We start from the raw sequence: 16921 nt of genomic DNA on the forward strand, positions 1-16921 counted from the left end.
ACAGGAGTAACAAGCCTGATGACCCAAGTTCAGTCCCTATGATTAAATCTAAATGGTGGAAAGAATCCACCCCTGAAAACTGTCCTTATTTCCACAATCATGCTGTAGAGCTTGCACATGTACTCAATTAATTTTAAAACATTGAAAAATAAATTTTGATATTCTTCATTTGTCTGCGTTAAGCAGTAGAACAGGCACCTATAAAGAACACAGCAGCCCACAGTGCCAGCTTCTGCCGGGTACTTACCACGCTTGGGATGGTAGTGACACCAGGTCCTTGTACCGGTCACACAGGACAAGTTGGGAGGAAGAGACCTAAATGATCTGGCCACCCCAGTACAGGAAATACAAAAAGGTGACTTCTGTTTACCAACAAGACTCACAAGTAACCTTGAGGTCCTTGTGAGTGGGCTTGAGGTGTATGCCACGTAAGGGGGCTTCATTCAAATAGTACTGGTAAAACCTCTTCAACAGGAACAGGGCAGGTAGTGTGAGGTCAGGCTGCCAGAAGTCCCAGTGACGTCATTCTGCACAAATGTTCAAGGCAGCAAAGGGAGCCAAAGCAGACACACATCAAAGAACTCTTAAAAAGAGTAGTAAACCAGACATGGCGCCTCACACCTTCAATGACTACACAGTGAAAACCCTGTCCCCAAAACAAACCTTTACAAATAAAATAAAATAAAAACTGGGAAGGAGGGGAGGCTACAATAGATGGAAGTCACTGGTTTACATTTTGAAATCTTGAGCACTTGACAAGACTGTGTTTGGACGCTTGGCAAGATTATAGTATCTGACCACACAAAAATATCTGATCTGCTTTTCAGTGTGTTTGTGTGGCAATGCCTGTAAATGCCAGAATCTCGTGTCCTATGGCTGCTTCTCCCCAGTTACTTGAAGGCAGTGTGGGAGGAGCCTCCTCCACGCTGACTGCTGTGGCGGCAAGCTCTGAATGCTACTGAGGTTGTAGGACTCTCACAATCTGGACTTTGTAATATGGTGACACCAAGAAGAAAGGTAAAGTCCTACACTATTAAGGCTGTTGGCCTCTGTTCTGGAGACTGGAACCTATACTTAGTAGCAAACTACACTAACAATGGAATCCTGATGTAGCCCACTGACAAAATTTACAGCCTCAGTTACCCTAACCAATATGTAGCTTTTAATTTGCATTACCACTTTTACAGAGATGTTTTGCTATTCTGTTTCTATGTATTTCAAGAACGTTCCTTGGACATGTCAGTGTAAGTTGGATGCACTGAAGTATAGAAATAGCCTGTTTGCCACATTTAGCTTTCAAAACCAAATGAGCCATGTATAAACAAGTTTAGAAACTTAATTTTTTAATTTTTCATTTTGCAGTTTTATATCCATTAAGTGCCTTGAAAGTTTCCAGTTCTGTGGGCTGCTGCCTCACTTCCCACATCATCTCCTTTCTACACATGGTGCTAAAACTTCAAAACTGAGGAGGGCTACGGGATTAGCAGACTCGTCACCTATGTCCCTGCTCAGGGAAAGTGGTTATAAGGAAGGTGAGCAGCAAAGAACATCAATTCCATAGGAAGTAGCATGGATTTTATGTTAGTGCCAAATCCTTAACCTAACCTAAGTCATCCTTCAAACAAAGCAACTTCAACCAGATGTCAAGGAGGAAAAGCTCCAATATGTCCAAGCTGATCTGCCTTGCTAAAAGGCCGTGTTTGCCCTTGGGTAGGGCTGGCTTGGCTCCATTCGTTTCAGGTGATTAGTGTAGGCTAAACCCAGATTTTAAAAATCTTCTGAACAAATATTTGAATTTCTTCAGTCAGTTGTGGTACAGGATGTTACTTGGAAAATGTTCGCCCCTCAGTTGTTACACAGAGGGACTCACGGGAAGAAGGCTGGTGGGACCTGGGAGTCAGTCACTGATACACACACCACCGAGTCCTCCCAGTCAGGGCACTGAAATTCTGGACCCTGAGTTCCCAGCTACCTGCAGTTGTCAATCTAGAGAAAGGGTGACATGGGCATCTCAATTAAAGACTAGACTGTCAATCTAGAAAAAGGGTGACATGAGCATCTCAGTTGAAGAATAGATTAACATTTACCACAGAAGGGCTTCGGCATTCCAAAAGGATTAGATTACTCATTAAGCTACTTTACATGCCAATTTATTAATGCCTTACATTAATCCACTAGTAGGTTGTGGGGCCCTCAGTAGAGGCCCTATGCAGCCCTAACTGTGTTTTCTCTAACTGGTGACGCTGAGTGATAGCCATGTCTGCCTATCTTGTACTACTGACTTTTCATTCTGACCAGATCTCGCATTTAAACACTCATGTGGATGAACAACTGACTAATCACGACATATGTACATGGATATCTAAAGAGCAATAGTGTCTGTTACAAAGACTTTGAAAGTCTTATTTGTAAAATTTATATAATGTAATTTTATGTATATTCATAAATCTTGCACTGTATTCTGTTAAGATATTGGTGCATGAGTTTATTTTCAGTCAAAGTATAAAATAATTTAAAACCTTTTGTTATTGGTCAAATAAAATCTCACTATGTATGAGCGTTCTTTGTTCTTAAGCTGTTTCAAGAACTAATACCTGACGGCTGGAGAGATGGCTCAGAGGTTAAGAGCACTGGCTGCTCTTCCAGAGTGCCTGGGTTCAAATCCGGTTCAAATCCCACCACTCACATGGCAGCTCACAACTGCCTGTAACTCACACAGACATATATGCTGGGGAAACACCAACCCACATAAAATAAAAATAAATAAATTAAAAAAAAGAAGTAAAACCTTTCTCAAAGCACGTCGCCACCTGTTCACTTTCTTTTTTTTTATTTTTTATTAATTACACTTTATTCATTTTACTTGTTCACTTTCTAAACAGCCTACCACCCACTGTGTTTTGCGGTGCATTCAGGAAGTCAAAACACTAAGCAGATACAGCATGTCTGTAAGCTTTATTGATACTTTGCTTTTAGAATTCACAATGCATTCCACAGATAATTCAGTACAGCTTGTTTTATTATTTCTTGCATAATAATGTTTGATAACTGAAAACATTTGGAAGCATTAAATTCAGTCCACAGAATCAGAGTCTGTGACGAAATTAACTATACATACAGTAAGTCTTTGAAATGACACTTAGGCTGGAGTTGTATGTAGTTTCCTTGAAAACAGATGGTAGTGCTCCTACAAATACATTCTCTTCCTAGTTTATGTGCTTGGGACTACACTGTATAACCCACGACTGAGAGGTCAAGCACTGTGGGCAGCTGGAAGGTTAAAGGTCTAAGCTTGTGAAACACTATATATAGATTATGTCTATATTTACTTATATTGGCAATAACAGTAACTTCACAATACACCTAGAACATACCATCAAGACAGCATTTTCATTCCTGCTTTAATAGTATGATCTTATCTAAACATTTCATTTCAAAAAAAATCTGTATCAATTTACACCAACCAAACACAGTACACTGTGAAAAGTTTTTTTCCCCCCAGAGCTACCTTCTTTGTAACTTCCCAAATACAGCAAGACTACCTGCAACAAAATAAAATACACAGCTTTCCCAGCTCACTTTATTCCCCAGTGCCTCATACAGGGAAAACAAGTGTGATTACAATTTAAATCCATACACAGCAGCTTACGATACTTCAGATGATAAAAACACAGGAAGTCAAGACAGGTAACTGCTCCTCAAACAGTGCACCGCTAAAATAAAGAGCTGAAGCTGCACCGCTGCCGAGGGCTCACCCCTGACCCGCCCACCCCCTTAATCAAAAGAGTGTCCCCTTTAAAGATGAATTCCTACTGTTTGGGGCCTTTTCATTCTGCTTTGCGCTTCAATCCAGGGATTTTTGCTTGGATTCTACAAATGAAAAGAAAAATATCATTTTTTGGAGGGTTTTTTGTTTTGGTTTGGTTTTTGCTTCTTTAAAAAATGCTATGCCATATATTATTTAGAGAGTCGTAAAGCTACCAGTATACAAGCCGCAGTTTTTCACCTTTGCCTAACACTGTCTTAAAAAGCACGTGTCTGGCGCGCTAATGCTGGCGCTCGGGAGGAAGAGCCCTGCCAGCGCTGAGGCGGCAGGGGCCGCCCTGGCCCCTGGTGGAGAAGCTGCAAGTGCACTTACTTGACCATGGCGTCTTTCACGCTCTTATTCGCAAGTCCCAGATAATGATCTACCTGCGCCTAAGAGAGAGGATGAACGCATTACAAAACTACCATTGCCAAAGAACATCAACCATCACTACACAACAACAACTTAAAGCCGGACGACCATGTTTGGAAACTAGCTCCTTTCTAAGTCCTATATAGTAAGAGTGAGCTCTCTATTCTGCAGTTTACAGTTAAGAAATTACCTGATGCCGCTCATAAATAACAGGAATACTGAAGAGTGAAATCAGAGCTGAAAAAATAAAAATAGAAAGACGGGTATCATTCTGACCGTAAATGTCATGCTGTCAAGCCATAGCAATCAGGGTAAGGGGTAGCTCTTCAGGCCTTGGAAATGCTCATTCTCCAACATGTGCTGAGGAACTATGCTTGGCTTCAAATCACACAGATTTTTATAGAACACAGGTACTCCCATGTAAACTCAGCAGTGTGCCCTCAGGTAAGGCAGATCAACTGGAATTAATACAGCATTTCAATAAAACAGTACCTGGATCAGCTACTTAAAGACCTCACAACCTCAACTTCATATTTTCTCTCCCCCGCTTCCCTCTCTCCCTTGTCCCCTCCCCCCCCCTCTCTTCCTCTCTCCCTCTGCATCTCAAGTGCTGGGATCAATGACATGAACTACCATGCCCAGCCACATTATTTTTTTCCTTACAATAAGGATGTTCTCTACCAAACTGTCTCTAAGTGCTTTTCAATCTTTTTGTAGGCTTACCTAAAATCAGCAATGTCAGGCCATTGAACAAGGCACCAACGTAAGTAAACACCCACATCAACACTGCAAACTGTAATCAAACAAGAGCCAAAATAAGCAAAATATGCAAAATCAAAGTAAACATTTCCTCCAAAATTATACATCTAAATGCCACTCTAACAAGGCATAGACCTTGAAAACCAAGTAAAGTCAGTTTTTATCAGTTTTACTTCAATTAATTAGACCCAAAACTGGATTTGATTCATTTTCCTTGGAATACATGATGGAGTAAAACTGTTCTCTCAGAAAGCATGGGAGAGGGACACACTGCCCCTTAGCTCTAGTCACTGTCTAGCTTCTCAACAATTGGAGGAACAAGAAAACACCATGAAAATTAACTACTAGCATGCTAAAGATGCTTAAGAAAATACATGAACTGAGGAATTCTGACATCAAAATAGCAATGTGATAAGCAATGGAGCAAAGAGTTTTAGGGACCAAAAACACTTCACTGCCCAGTGACACGTTTATGGGCCACAATTAACCCAGGGAGAACATCTCAACTTTCATATTATTGTCTAATATAACTGATGTATACATTAATTAATATAATTAATTAGTACTCCTTGACTGCCTTTATTTACCAAACATGAGGTGCCGGGCACAACAAACTCTCTTAACTTTGTCTATTCTTCACCACAGCAAATAGACACTAAAGCACACAAAGGTTTACTAAGTTGACTTTTGTCTATTTATAGCAACAGAGGTTTTACCATTTTCTCCAGGGACAAGAGATTATAATGAGTTAAACTGTACTGTAATAATTTGGCTAATTTTGAGATTTTAAAAAATAAGACTAAACAGCAAATGTGATAGTATGTCTAAAATACAATTTCATTTTGAGAAATATACACACATGCATATACACTTAACGAATGGCTTGACATTTCTAAAACTTGTGACATCATATGGCTCACTGACATGTTCAAAGCAGTTCTTCAAGACAAGCACAAAGCTGGTCTAAATTGTATTCAACACTCACAATCAGTACTTTCGGTAACTACAAAGAAAGGTGGGCATCTTCAGAGGGAGATTTTTATATTAAAACATTGATACAGATATATCCTTCCTCTGTCTTTAGCTTCCACTTCATAGTACAAATTGAGTGTGCCCAGAGACATTCCCGTCCACTTTAACCTCCTGCTTTCCTTGACCCCTGAAGGTAATGAATCCTTCTCCACTCTTAAAGAGGAAAACCTTTGCATTGTTATACTTCCTAATGCAAATGTTTTCTGTGTCTGGCACTCCTGTGACATATTCAGGAGGCAACGAAGATACTGTCATCTATGATGGCTTTAAAAAATTATTTAAAAAATTATGTACATATGCCTTGTACCCACAGAAGGTGTCAGATCCCCCAAAACTGGAGTTATTGACAGTTGTTAGCTAGCACAGGGGTCCTGGGAATGGAACCTTGCTAGTGCTCGTAACCACAGAGCCATCACTCCAAAACCTATGGTGATTATTTAGGTATATGAATGAGTGATGAAAAGAGTAGAGCTCCTCCATTAACTAAACTAGAACTGGAAAATTTCCACGGAGCCACATAAAAACATTTTAGGGTGTATGAGCCCCATAGCGTTTCTTTAGTCTGTTGCTTGTTTACTCCTATTTCACAACTTCTTAAAAATGGAAGCCATCACTTCCACGCTATGAAATTTTTTTCTAGCTGGTTTTAACAGCAAACGAGTAAATGGACTTAGAAACACAAACCCAGGGAAGAAGGGGGAAAGGGAAGTCTGTAGTTTCCCCTCCGTATAAGCACAAGCAGAGCCGGAAAGAAGACCAGCTTCCCTCCAATCAGCTGAGAGCCCAGAGACCACACACAGGCGAATTTAGGACAGCAGCTGAGGGCAAGCTGGAGGCAGCCAAGGGCTAAGCCAGAGAGAAGGTGGACAGGAGTCCAGAGTCCAGGACCCAGCTAACCCCTCAGGATTCTGCAGATAAGATGTCTCCACAGCAGAGACGGAGAGCAGGAAGCAACTCATCATCTGTGTGGTGTCCTCCCAGGCCCAGGGCTTGGCACAGGGAAGAAGGAGCAGGTGACAACCCAAGCAAAGCACTTCAGTTTACTCCTAAGGCTGCACTTGTTGAAGATCATGCCAAGCAGACTCCAGGGTGAGGTAGTCCAAAGCTGGGGTATGCTTGCTCCGCAGCGTCTTACACCCTAGCACTTTGCGGCAGACTTCATGGCCCAGACAACGTTGCCAGCAACACAGCAAACTGAAAACCGCAGTGCGCCTCCTTCACTACCACTTCCCTATTCTTGATCTAAAGAATCTCTTCCCATCTACTCAACAAAATGACTCTGCTTACTTCGAGTGGGTACTGAAGTCAAGCTAGTCAAACTCTAGTAAGCACACTTACTACAGATTAAGACCTATGAATGCCTACAACCACCAGCAGCTCTACAAAGAGCAACATTCTAATTTCCAAGTAAGAAAATGCCAGGCACTCATACTGAAATTAAAATTCCACATCTTAGAAGTGCTTTGGCAACCATGGTAAAATGCACATAATAGCACATGTTAAAGTTATAATCTCTAACTTGATCATTAGTCACTTCACAAGGTTGTAAGAAGAGCAATTAAAGACTCTGCAAAAAGTTCAAGGACACTCTTAAAGCCAGACTCTTCTAAGACACACAGAGGCTTAGCATCAAATATCTTTGAGGCCAGGAAAACAGCATATACAAAGCATGGGAAATAAAGGCCTTTCATCCTAGGTCTGGCTCCCCTGTCAGAGAAACCTTCAGGCACCATTGGGACAGTGTCTATTTCCCAAAGACATCAAGGACAGTAAATACACTGCTTACTTGGGCCAACACTCGCCTGACACCAGCACTCCCAAAACAATGCCATAAAGCCACCATACAACCATAAAGCCACCATACAACCTGGTTCACAGAAAAAACTCTGCAGCATTTCTCGTTGTTGTAACTTACACCTGTGAACAATGTCAAGCGGGGAGAGGATAGGAAGATGCCTCAGTGCTTCTAAGGCTCACGGTGCACGTGTCAGGACTAGACTTGAGATCCCCAGGAACGCACATGATGCTAGGAATGGTGGCAAACCTGTAATTCTAGCCTTAGAAGGCCATGCATATATGCACAACACACTGTAGCGCCTATTTTTTTTTTTTTTTACAACTATTTTAATTTAGGGTTCCTTAAACCTCTACCTCCCTTCCCACCCCCCAATCCTAGGTAGGAGGAAAAAAAGGTTAGAAGAGAAAGGGGACCGTAGACCTCTTTAGACTTAAGTTTTGTCTGGTTAGGGTTGTCATTCTTTGGGAAAATTCCAATCAAGCTGACAGGATATCTAGAATCCAGCGAACCAGCAGCTTTCTTTCTCTGTTTGTCTCCTCAAAGCTCCCTTCAAGTGTTTTCTCTGGACTCTGGTGTTTATACTCTCCCAGTCTTTCTTCAGAATTCTACTAATTCCAGCTGGCAAAGACCACACCCCTCTCCAATAAGCTGTGGACAAACTACGGAAGTTCCATATCCTATACTTGGGACTAAAACAAAAACCTGCTTACATAACTGAGTTTAAAAAAAAAAAAAAACAAAACAAAACAAAAAAAACAAAAAAAAAAAACAAAACTTCTACCACACCACACATTCTGAAAAAACAAAACACAAGATTGAAGGGGTATTTTCTTGGCAACCTTTAGAGATGTAACTGCCCCTTGAGAAAGAAGCCAGCACATGCTCTCAGGCATGCTTTATATTTTGTCCTGAGGGTGTGAGAGTGGTAAAGCTGGCCCTGATGGGAAAGGCAGAGGTGAGCCAGCCCTGAAGGTGTGAGGGTGGCAGAGCTGGCTTCACCTCTCACCAGGTTCAGCACTCAGGAGAGTGGGTTCCTTACCTGACTTGGCAGCACAGTAAAGCTGGCTCTCATGACCTGGGTGCGGGTGAGCCAGGCAAGTGAGCCTGAGAGCAGGAAGCTGACCCTGTCCCTTGCTGTCTTTGGCAATGGCAGCTGCATGTTTGGGTGAGCTAGCTGGGACAGAGCTGGAGAGCTTGCCCTGGTGGTGCGGGTGCAGGAGAACTGGCGGGCTGACCAGCTCAGCTACCACCCAGGCCCAGATCCAGGACTCTGAGTTGGCCCACCCCCAAATCTACCTCATCTATGAACTGCTGGAGCACTTGAAAGGACCAGTCCTGCAGATCCAAAGCTGCAGCATCTCCATAACCCAGGCAACAAAGGGCTTTGTTAAGGAAGGAGTCCCAGTAAAAATAATGTATTGATGGTGTAGCAGAGGCCAGGGGCCTCAAAACAGACCAATGAGTCATTTCAATGCAAGTATGTGACAAAATGTGGGCAAACTGTATCTTTTTTTCAATTTGTTTTTTATTTTCTTTTGGGGGGAGGTTGCAAAGGCAGAGGGCAGATGTGAAGGGACAGGAAGACAAGTGGGACTGGGGTGTATGATGTGAAATTTACAAAGAATAGCTGATCCACAAAGAATCAATAAAAAAAATTAAAAAATCATATCCTGTAACATTATAGTTGCATATCAGGCAACTGCAGCTAGAACAATTGTTTACTCAAAGTCACAGAGCCAGTATCTTATAAAATCTAGTCTTTATCACCCAAAGCTTTGCTACAGACACATAAGAACCCACTGAAAATGCCCAGGTTCAGTCCCTATTAAATAACCATTTCTTGGATTTGGTGTTTCAAAGGGTAAGGCACCACCCCCACACACACCTTTGTAGAGATAGTGTAATTTTGGTCTCAAGTGGTTCTCAGCTTCAGCCTCCTAAGTATCCCGAACCCACAGAAGCAAACAGCAATAAAGTGAAACAAGGTGAGGAACACACACACAAGGACGGGATTCATGTGCACATGCCTGGCTTACAAGATGGGAACTTTCTATTAAAGCTTTAAGCCTACCTCCAGGGGTGCCAAAGATGACCTCAGCAGGTATGATATACTTTATTTTTAAAACTAGAGATAGGGACAAACAGGGCTTTATAACTAATGTCATAACCTTCTAAAACAGCCATCCTCCATTCAGTGTTATCAGAGAAATTAAGCCAAAACTTCAGGGAACTCCAGTTCCTTCACCTTCCCAGATAAATATACATAAAATATGCCAACTCATATAAACAACTCCAATGTATAGCCATGGCTGAAAACTGCCCTCACACAGATTAAATCACAAAAGCTGAATTAACCCTTAAGCAGGCAGAAAATGCTCCTGCCACAGCACTGGGCGACACACACCGGTACCCCAATCTCTGGCTCCAGCAGAAGCAGAAGCTTAGAGGCAGCCTGGGTAACGCTGCAGCAGTGTCAGACCCAATGTCTTAAAATGAATAAAGAGGCCTAAAATGCTTACAGTGTTTAATGTCTGAGCTACATTCATAATGGATTAAGAAGTATTGATTTTTTTTTTTTTTTTTGGCCCATACTCCAACTAGAAAATGGACTATTGATCATTTTGTAGACACTTGAAGTCTTGTCTAGGATTAAAAATCTTAAAATTAACTTCAGAGGAGCAAAACAAATAGAACAATCACACAAGAAGTTAGAGGAATCTGTAACAACAACATGTCCTGTTTTCATTTGTCCAAGTCAATAAATCCGGTACATGTATATTGCCAGCTCATCTCAGGCACTGACTACAGAGTCCTGGAATTGGATCATTTCTTGGATGACAACTGAAATAAACTCTTCCCTTATACCAGGGGAAGGGAAGAAAAGGAATTTAAGCAGAGTGGGAAATGGGGAGGGAGTGTTGTCACAAGCAAGAGTGACTCTAATTTTCTATTTTAGAGGAAGGCTTCGCATGAGTGCTAACTGCGACCTAGATCTAAAAATGTACATTCTATAAACTAAGGACACCAAAGAAAGCTGGCTTTTCTGAAGACAGTGAATTACATGAACTGTTTTCGAATGTTTCTTTAAGAGCTGTTTTGTCAAAGCTACAGAGCTTGTCTACTATGAAACGACAATTTGTTTTCTTGAAATTAAAATGTTTCCATTTTATAAACTAGAAATCAAAGCAATTGCAGTCAAAAGCTGATATCTATCACTATTTTTTCCTAAGAATTCCAATTAGGAGCCCACTCCCAGAAAAAACCATTTGCTTTTCCACGGAGATGAGAAGCATGACGGTAACATGACATACACATGAAGTCAGCGTGCAGAAGTGTCTTTAGAGAGGTGACACTGTCGCCAAATCTTGATCCTTCCACCTCAGTGCTATATTTTATTTTAATTTACTTTATTTATTTTATCTGTTTGTTTGTTTGAGGTAGGCAAGGCATTACTATGTAGGCCTGGGTGGCCTCGAACACTGTGTAAAGCAGGCTAGCCTTGACCTCACAGAGGCCCCTCAACTGTGCTTTCGGAGTGGTGGGATTAAAGGCATGTGTCACCAGGCCCAGGCCATAACCACTTGAGTCTTTATAAAAAGACTGCTCAAGTTCTCTTTTTAAGTAGGAGAGTTTTAAACAAATAGCCTGGGCTCATAAAATATACTTAGACAGTGGAAATAATCAGATGGAATCTGTGCTACCCATACACAGTAACATGCAGAGAACAAATTCTCATGTAGTGGAATCACACAGTTCACTCAGGAAGACCTTGCCTGTAGCGTGTACACCTGAACGATGGCATGCTTGCTGTCTGTCACCTTTAAAGGAGGAGAAGGCATTCTGTCTTACTCTTTTGTCTAAGCAGATTTTGAGACCTGTGTGTGCTGACATGATGAAGCATGACCTTCCAGCTGAAAAAGTCACCAACCCACTTTTTTTAACCTTTGGATTTGTAAAACTCACAATCATATAAATTTTGTATCCATTTTTCTTTCTAAAAGTATTTTTCTTTAAGGAGAAAAGGAACAAACTATAATTCTCATACAAGTCTAAACATTGGACACTTGAATTTTAAAACCTAAATTTACATTCATGTGATTTCTTTACATCTTCATGGCTTATTTGAATATAGAAATATAGAATTTTATATTGCTAATCTTTCTGACATTAAAGTCTATATACACACACTATAATATGTTATATATATTTATAAAATGTCAGAAGTAAAATGTCAAACTTACCTTTAGGGAATCAACTAAATCATCAACTAAGAAGAGGCGCCTGAGTTCTTTTATTGTGCTATTCACATGACCAAGAGCAGAATTACTGTATTTTTGAACCAATTCCTCTGATACAGCAACGTCAGAATCCAAATATGCCCTAAGAAAACAATACAGATCATAATTGCCACTGAGCCCAATGTCAATCAGCAACCACAGATCTATAAAAAAGGAGATTCCATCTCTAACAACCTACCACAAAGGCCCACTCTTACCATGACAGTCCCAAGTAAGCTAGAAGGCCGTGTGGCTCGTATTTGTAATCCAGCACCTGAGAGACCAAGACTAAAGGGCTGTTGCTAGTTCCACACCCACCTGGGCTACAGACCGAAACCCTAGCTCAAACAAAGCCAAAATGTCTTAGTAAAAGCATGCTTTTAAAGTGCTATTATTTTCTTAGTCATCTGCTTTTACAAACTTAATCTTCTAAACCTGCTTCCTCATTTAAAATAGAGGTTATTCTGAGGATTTAATGAGTAAAGTGTTTAACACAGTTTCACCTCCAAATCACTAAGAAAAGTACATTGTCTCATTAGATTCTGCTACCAAAGACTCTATTCATTTCCACATTCTCTCAGCATTGCCTTTATAGAAAACTGTAAAAAATGTTAAATACTAGCATGCAAAATAGCTGTCAAAAGTACAGTGGCAATACCAAGAAACATAATATTTACTCTGTTTTTATGTTCTAATGTAGCGGGAAGTGTTAAATTTAAAAAGATAATTTAGAGGTAGTCATTAGCTAAACTGTTCTATCTGAAGCACCATATCCAAACTAATCCTATTTTCCCACATGTGTCTTCTGAGACTGCCCTGCCTCATACTCCTACCTTTGCAACACACCCAAAACATGTCTCCTGCATCACTCTTGTTAAGTAGCTGTTATTTGCACACTGAAATATTCTATCAGTGTCCAAGCCTGTTTCTAATCTAGCCTAATCTATTCTCTCAGTCAATGCCAGATTAGCCTTATCTGAGCTTCCTAAAATAGCAGAGTCTGGGTTGAACTCATGTGGACATTAGAAGATCGGCTACTTTCCAGCTAAATAATCTTGGGGGGAAAATTAAATTCTCTGGGTCAGATTTCCAACTCTATAAATTAGATAGAGACGTTTAGATCACTTCCAGTTCAAGCACTGTATTACTCAGTTTCCAACTTTTCAAACAGAGAGCTCACCTAATTTTGCTAATCTTCCCACTGCTCCCTATGTTGAAGATGGAAAGGAGTCATTTTAAACTTTTTTTTTTTAACCATAATGCCTTGGTCACCATGCTATTCTCTAAAGCAAAGTTCACTTCCTACCCCTGGTGACAACTTGTATCAGGAACCAGCCTCATTTCAGATCCCGCCCAGACACAGCCTCATCAGATAGGCTGCCTAAGACCCCGGTGTAATCTGCTAGTCCTTTATACTAAAAAAACAATGGTTTTTTCCACATTATTTTGTACCACATCCAGCTTTGAATACAGACATCATAGTTCTCTTACTTAAACACAGACTATTACTGGAATCGAGAATATTTCTTTACTAGTCCAATAGTATTAAAACACTGGTATACCAATGTCATTAATATCAAATTAAAACATTCAAAGTTTCCCATCAACTGTTAAACCAGCAATAAGTTATTTATGCGATTCTATATGTGTGGTTGGCATGTGCACATGTGTGTGTGGGTGCATGAGAAGCTATTTTTGCCTTGGCTAGCCAGCAGCAAGCTCCCAGGATCCACTTGCTTCCGACCCCCAACACATGGGTGACAGTTATCCACCAGTTTTATGTAGGTGCTATGAGTCAAAACTCAGGTGAGTCCTCCTGCTTTCACAACAAGTAGTCTTATCCACAAAGCCATCTTGTAAGCCCTGTCTACACAATTCTCAAATATAAAAATCTGGCTGAGGAAACTCTGGGACCCTGTTCTTTGCAGCACGGCTGCTGGTCCTGCTACAGAGAACACCCTGTGTCAGCGTCTGACATATAGCACACTGTTCATCACTGCTCCCGCTCACCACAGGTGGGGGAACTGCATAATTCCACCTGTACCAATGAGCAGGCAACTGAAAACTGTTCAACAGGCCAGAACTGGCATGTCAGCTGAATTTGTATAGAAAATTTGACTTAAAATGCCTTTTGAGAAAGGTATGTCTAAAAAGAAATATGAAACACTTTAAAACGAAATGATACATAAAACTAATACTGTGGACAATTTAGAAGTTTTCATATTTCATTATGACTGCTTTAAAATCATACTTGCCAATTAATGGTTTGTGGCCAATTTTAAGTTATTAAAAACCATGTCTCCCCTCTCCAAGTAACAGCCTGAGAAACTGAGGCCAAGTGTAGGTGCGAACATATATTGGGGAGGGCAACGGAAAACGGTGTACAGTATTAGACCGTATTAAATGCAAACAGTGAAGACGATAACAACTCACCAGCCCTAAAATCCACTGTGATAACCAGAAACTAATAATGAAGAAGTCCAGTCTTTTCTACCATAAGGAATCTCAAAGGCAGATGCTCCTAATATAATTACCTCTACACAACAAAGAAAGCACATGCCTATAATCCTTCAGCTAGGAGATGGAAATCTTAACAGCAATCCTGTTCACACTCTTGTTGTTTTCAGACATCTCACCTGAATGGGTGGCCTTCATCTGATTTCTGGATAGCCTGGATCACACCCTTATATATCCTAAAGCAGATAGTCACAGAGAGCAGGGCCAAGGCAATGTAGGCTGTTACACTCACAATACTGAACACTGTCAGAGACAGCAGCAGGAATAAACTGGCACCAAACACCACTCCAGTCTTCTTAATGTCTCTCCAGTAGAGGAGGTCAGTAACTAAAATTCAAAGAAGAAGTCTAAAGTTAGAACACTGTCTTCACCATTTGGATCCAGCACATTTACCTGCTCTATATTCAGGACACAAGCCTGGCAGTATAACGCTACACTTGTACTTTTACCACAGCCCTTTTTAATCCCAACTTCCCACCTCAGTGACCAAATCATTTTAGTTACGTGTTACTCTTAAACATCCCAGACCTGGCAGAGGTCTCTTCAAATTATCTTGAGGCATTTCTTCTTCATACTATTCATGATAATCAAATTACAGGGAAAATAGTCCATATTAAAAGGGCTACTGATATAATGAGACATAGGTATAGAAAGGCAAACTTCAAGAAAAATTTTGAAAAATTGAAACTTTTGGTTTTGGTCCCCAGGAGTCCTAAATACGCATGATTTCTGCTTATCATTAGAGATACTTTTATAAGAAAAAAAATATGTATGTGAGCTATAAAACACTGAGAATTACTGCAAAGCTCTTAACTCCCGAGTCTATATCCTAATGTGCACACCCTGAGCCAGATCTGCATTCCATGTATTACCCACAGCCTCCTTTGTTGCTTGTTTTCAGACTGTGATTTTAAGATTCCACCTACAACACCTACGTCAGCTGCGATGTACGCAACTTCTTCCTATCAACGCATCTGAGGACCAACTAGACCTTGAAATAGCCTTGGAGGTTGATCTGATGCGTGTTACTGGTCCTCAAGATCTGGTTACACCTATCCTTGTTGTGTAAACCTGCCTAAGACATACCTGATTGGTTGATTAAATGGCCTACACCAGGGCAGGGAAGAATGGGGGAGGGGTGGCTAAGGTTCCAGGGCTTCTGGGACAAGAGAATCACAGGAGACAGAAGAAAGGGCAGAGAGGAGGAAGGAGGATGCCATGATGGGTTAGCATGGAGGAAAAAAAAAAAAAACAAACATGGGTTGAAAGGGCTCCACTGAAGGCGTGAAAAGGCCCAGATGAAGAATACAAGCAAGTACCAAGGGATTATGTATGAAAGGTGGTCCAGATGAGGATGATTAAGGTGGATGGCATTGGATGGGGGCTGGGAGATGGTTATTTACACAGCATAGGTAGGAAAATCTGTCTGGCCCAAGGTAAATAAGGCAATTATAAAATCTAACAGGTGTCTGTGTCTTCTTATTTGTGATAAAACATTAAATATTACCACTGTGATAATCTTAAGGCTAATAATAATTATATACAATTATATAATAATTATTTATTTATTTATAACATAACCTAATCTATGCTATCAAAATGACACTATAAATAATGTCACAGTCAATAAAGAGATCACAGCAATAATATCAATAGTCTTCTGACACTGAGAGAACACTGAAATTCAGTCTTGGCTAGCATGATGGTGCTATCCTAGCACCAAGGGACCGAGGCACCCCTGATGCAAGCTTGAGGCTAACCAGACTAACACTGCCAAGTGTCAGTCCAGCTAGGTATACATAACATGATCATAACTCAAAAACAGAAAGTGAACGAATAGAGAACATGAGAATGGAAAATGTACGCTGCAGTTCTAAAATGTTAAAGGATACAGTAAACGTTTTCCCTAGGACTACCTTGACTTACAGAGACAACTCAGGAACGTTTTAAAGTAAATATTACACGATAACAGAAACTCAAGAATGGGACAAAAAGCTGAAAAATTCAAAAATTCTGAAACAGGAATTCAGCTGTTACTAAGCCAGAAAGTTTAACGGTGCAGGACTTCCACCTTGCAGAAGCTCATGAGTGACAGTACATAGAGAGCAATGGCAGTATAATTCCTGTGAGGTTCCCCTGGGTCCTCCAGCAGTGGCTTATATAAGACCAGACTCGAGGCTCTGGAGCTGGGTGACCTAGACTCCAACAGCAGCACTAAATTACTAGCGATGGAACCTCAGGCAAGTCACTAAACCCCTCCACACTGAGAGCTTCACCATTAAACTGTATATAAAAATAGGAATTGTCTCACTGAGATAGGAGTCATTAAATGAGGAAAATGAATTGAGATTTTTCCCATCA

At 40.7% G+C, this 16921-nt stretch overlaps 2 protein-coding genes across 4 annotated transcripts in view; one reads left to right on the plus strand and one right to left on the minus strand.

Moving 5' to 3' along the window:
• Eml6 (EMAP like 6) overlaps positions 1 to 2541 on the plus strand; it is a 233400-nt gene extending 230859 nt beyond the window's left edge. Inside the window, 1 exon segment of the mRNA XM_055628808.1 lies at positions 828 to 2541. Coding sequence (XP_055484783.1) covers positions 828 to 852 — 25 coding nt within the window. The 3' untranslated portion in view covers positions 853 to 2541.
• Positions 2542 to 2936: 395 nt separating this feature from the next.
• Rtn4 (reticulon 4) overlaps positions 2937 to 16921 on the minus strand; it is a 50646-nt gene continuing 36661 nt past the window's right edge. For all 3 annotated transcript variants that reach the window (XM_055628882.1, XM_055628880.1, XM_055628881.1), the window contains 6 exons: positions 14680 to 14887; positions 12008 to 12146; positions 4901 to 4970; positions 4368 to 4414; positions 4139 to 4197; positions 2937 to 3870 (listed from right to left, as the gene is read on the minus strand). In XM_055628882.1, the coding sequence (XP_055484857.1) occupies positions 3828 to 3870; positions 4139 to 4197; positions 4368 to 4414; positions 4901 to 4970; positions 12008 to 12146; positions 14680 to 14887 (566 nt within the window). In that variant the 3' untranslated portion in view covers positions 2937 to 3827. The remainder of the gene's footprint in view (positions 3871 to 4138; positions 4198 to 4367; positions 4415 to 4900; positions 4971 to 12007; positions 12147 to 14679; positions 14888 to 16921) is intronic.

Source organism: Psammomys obesus, unplaced genomic scaffold, assembly GCF_907164565.1.
Source record: "Psammomys obesus unplaced genomic scaffold, mPsaObe1.curated_primary_1811, whole genome shotgun sequence".
Taxonomy (NCBI): domain Eukaryota; kingdom Metazoa; phylum Chordata; class Mammalia; order Rodentia; family Muridae; genus Psammomys; species Psammomys obesus.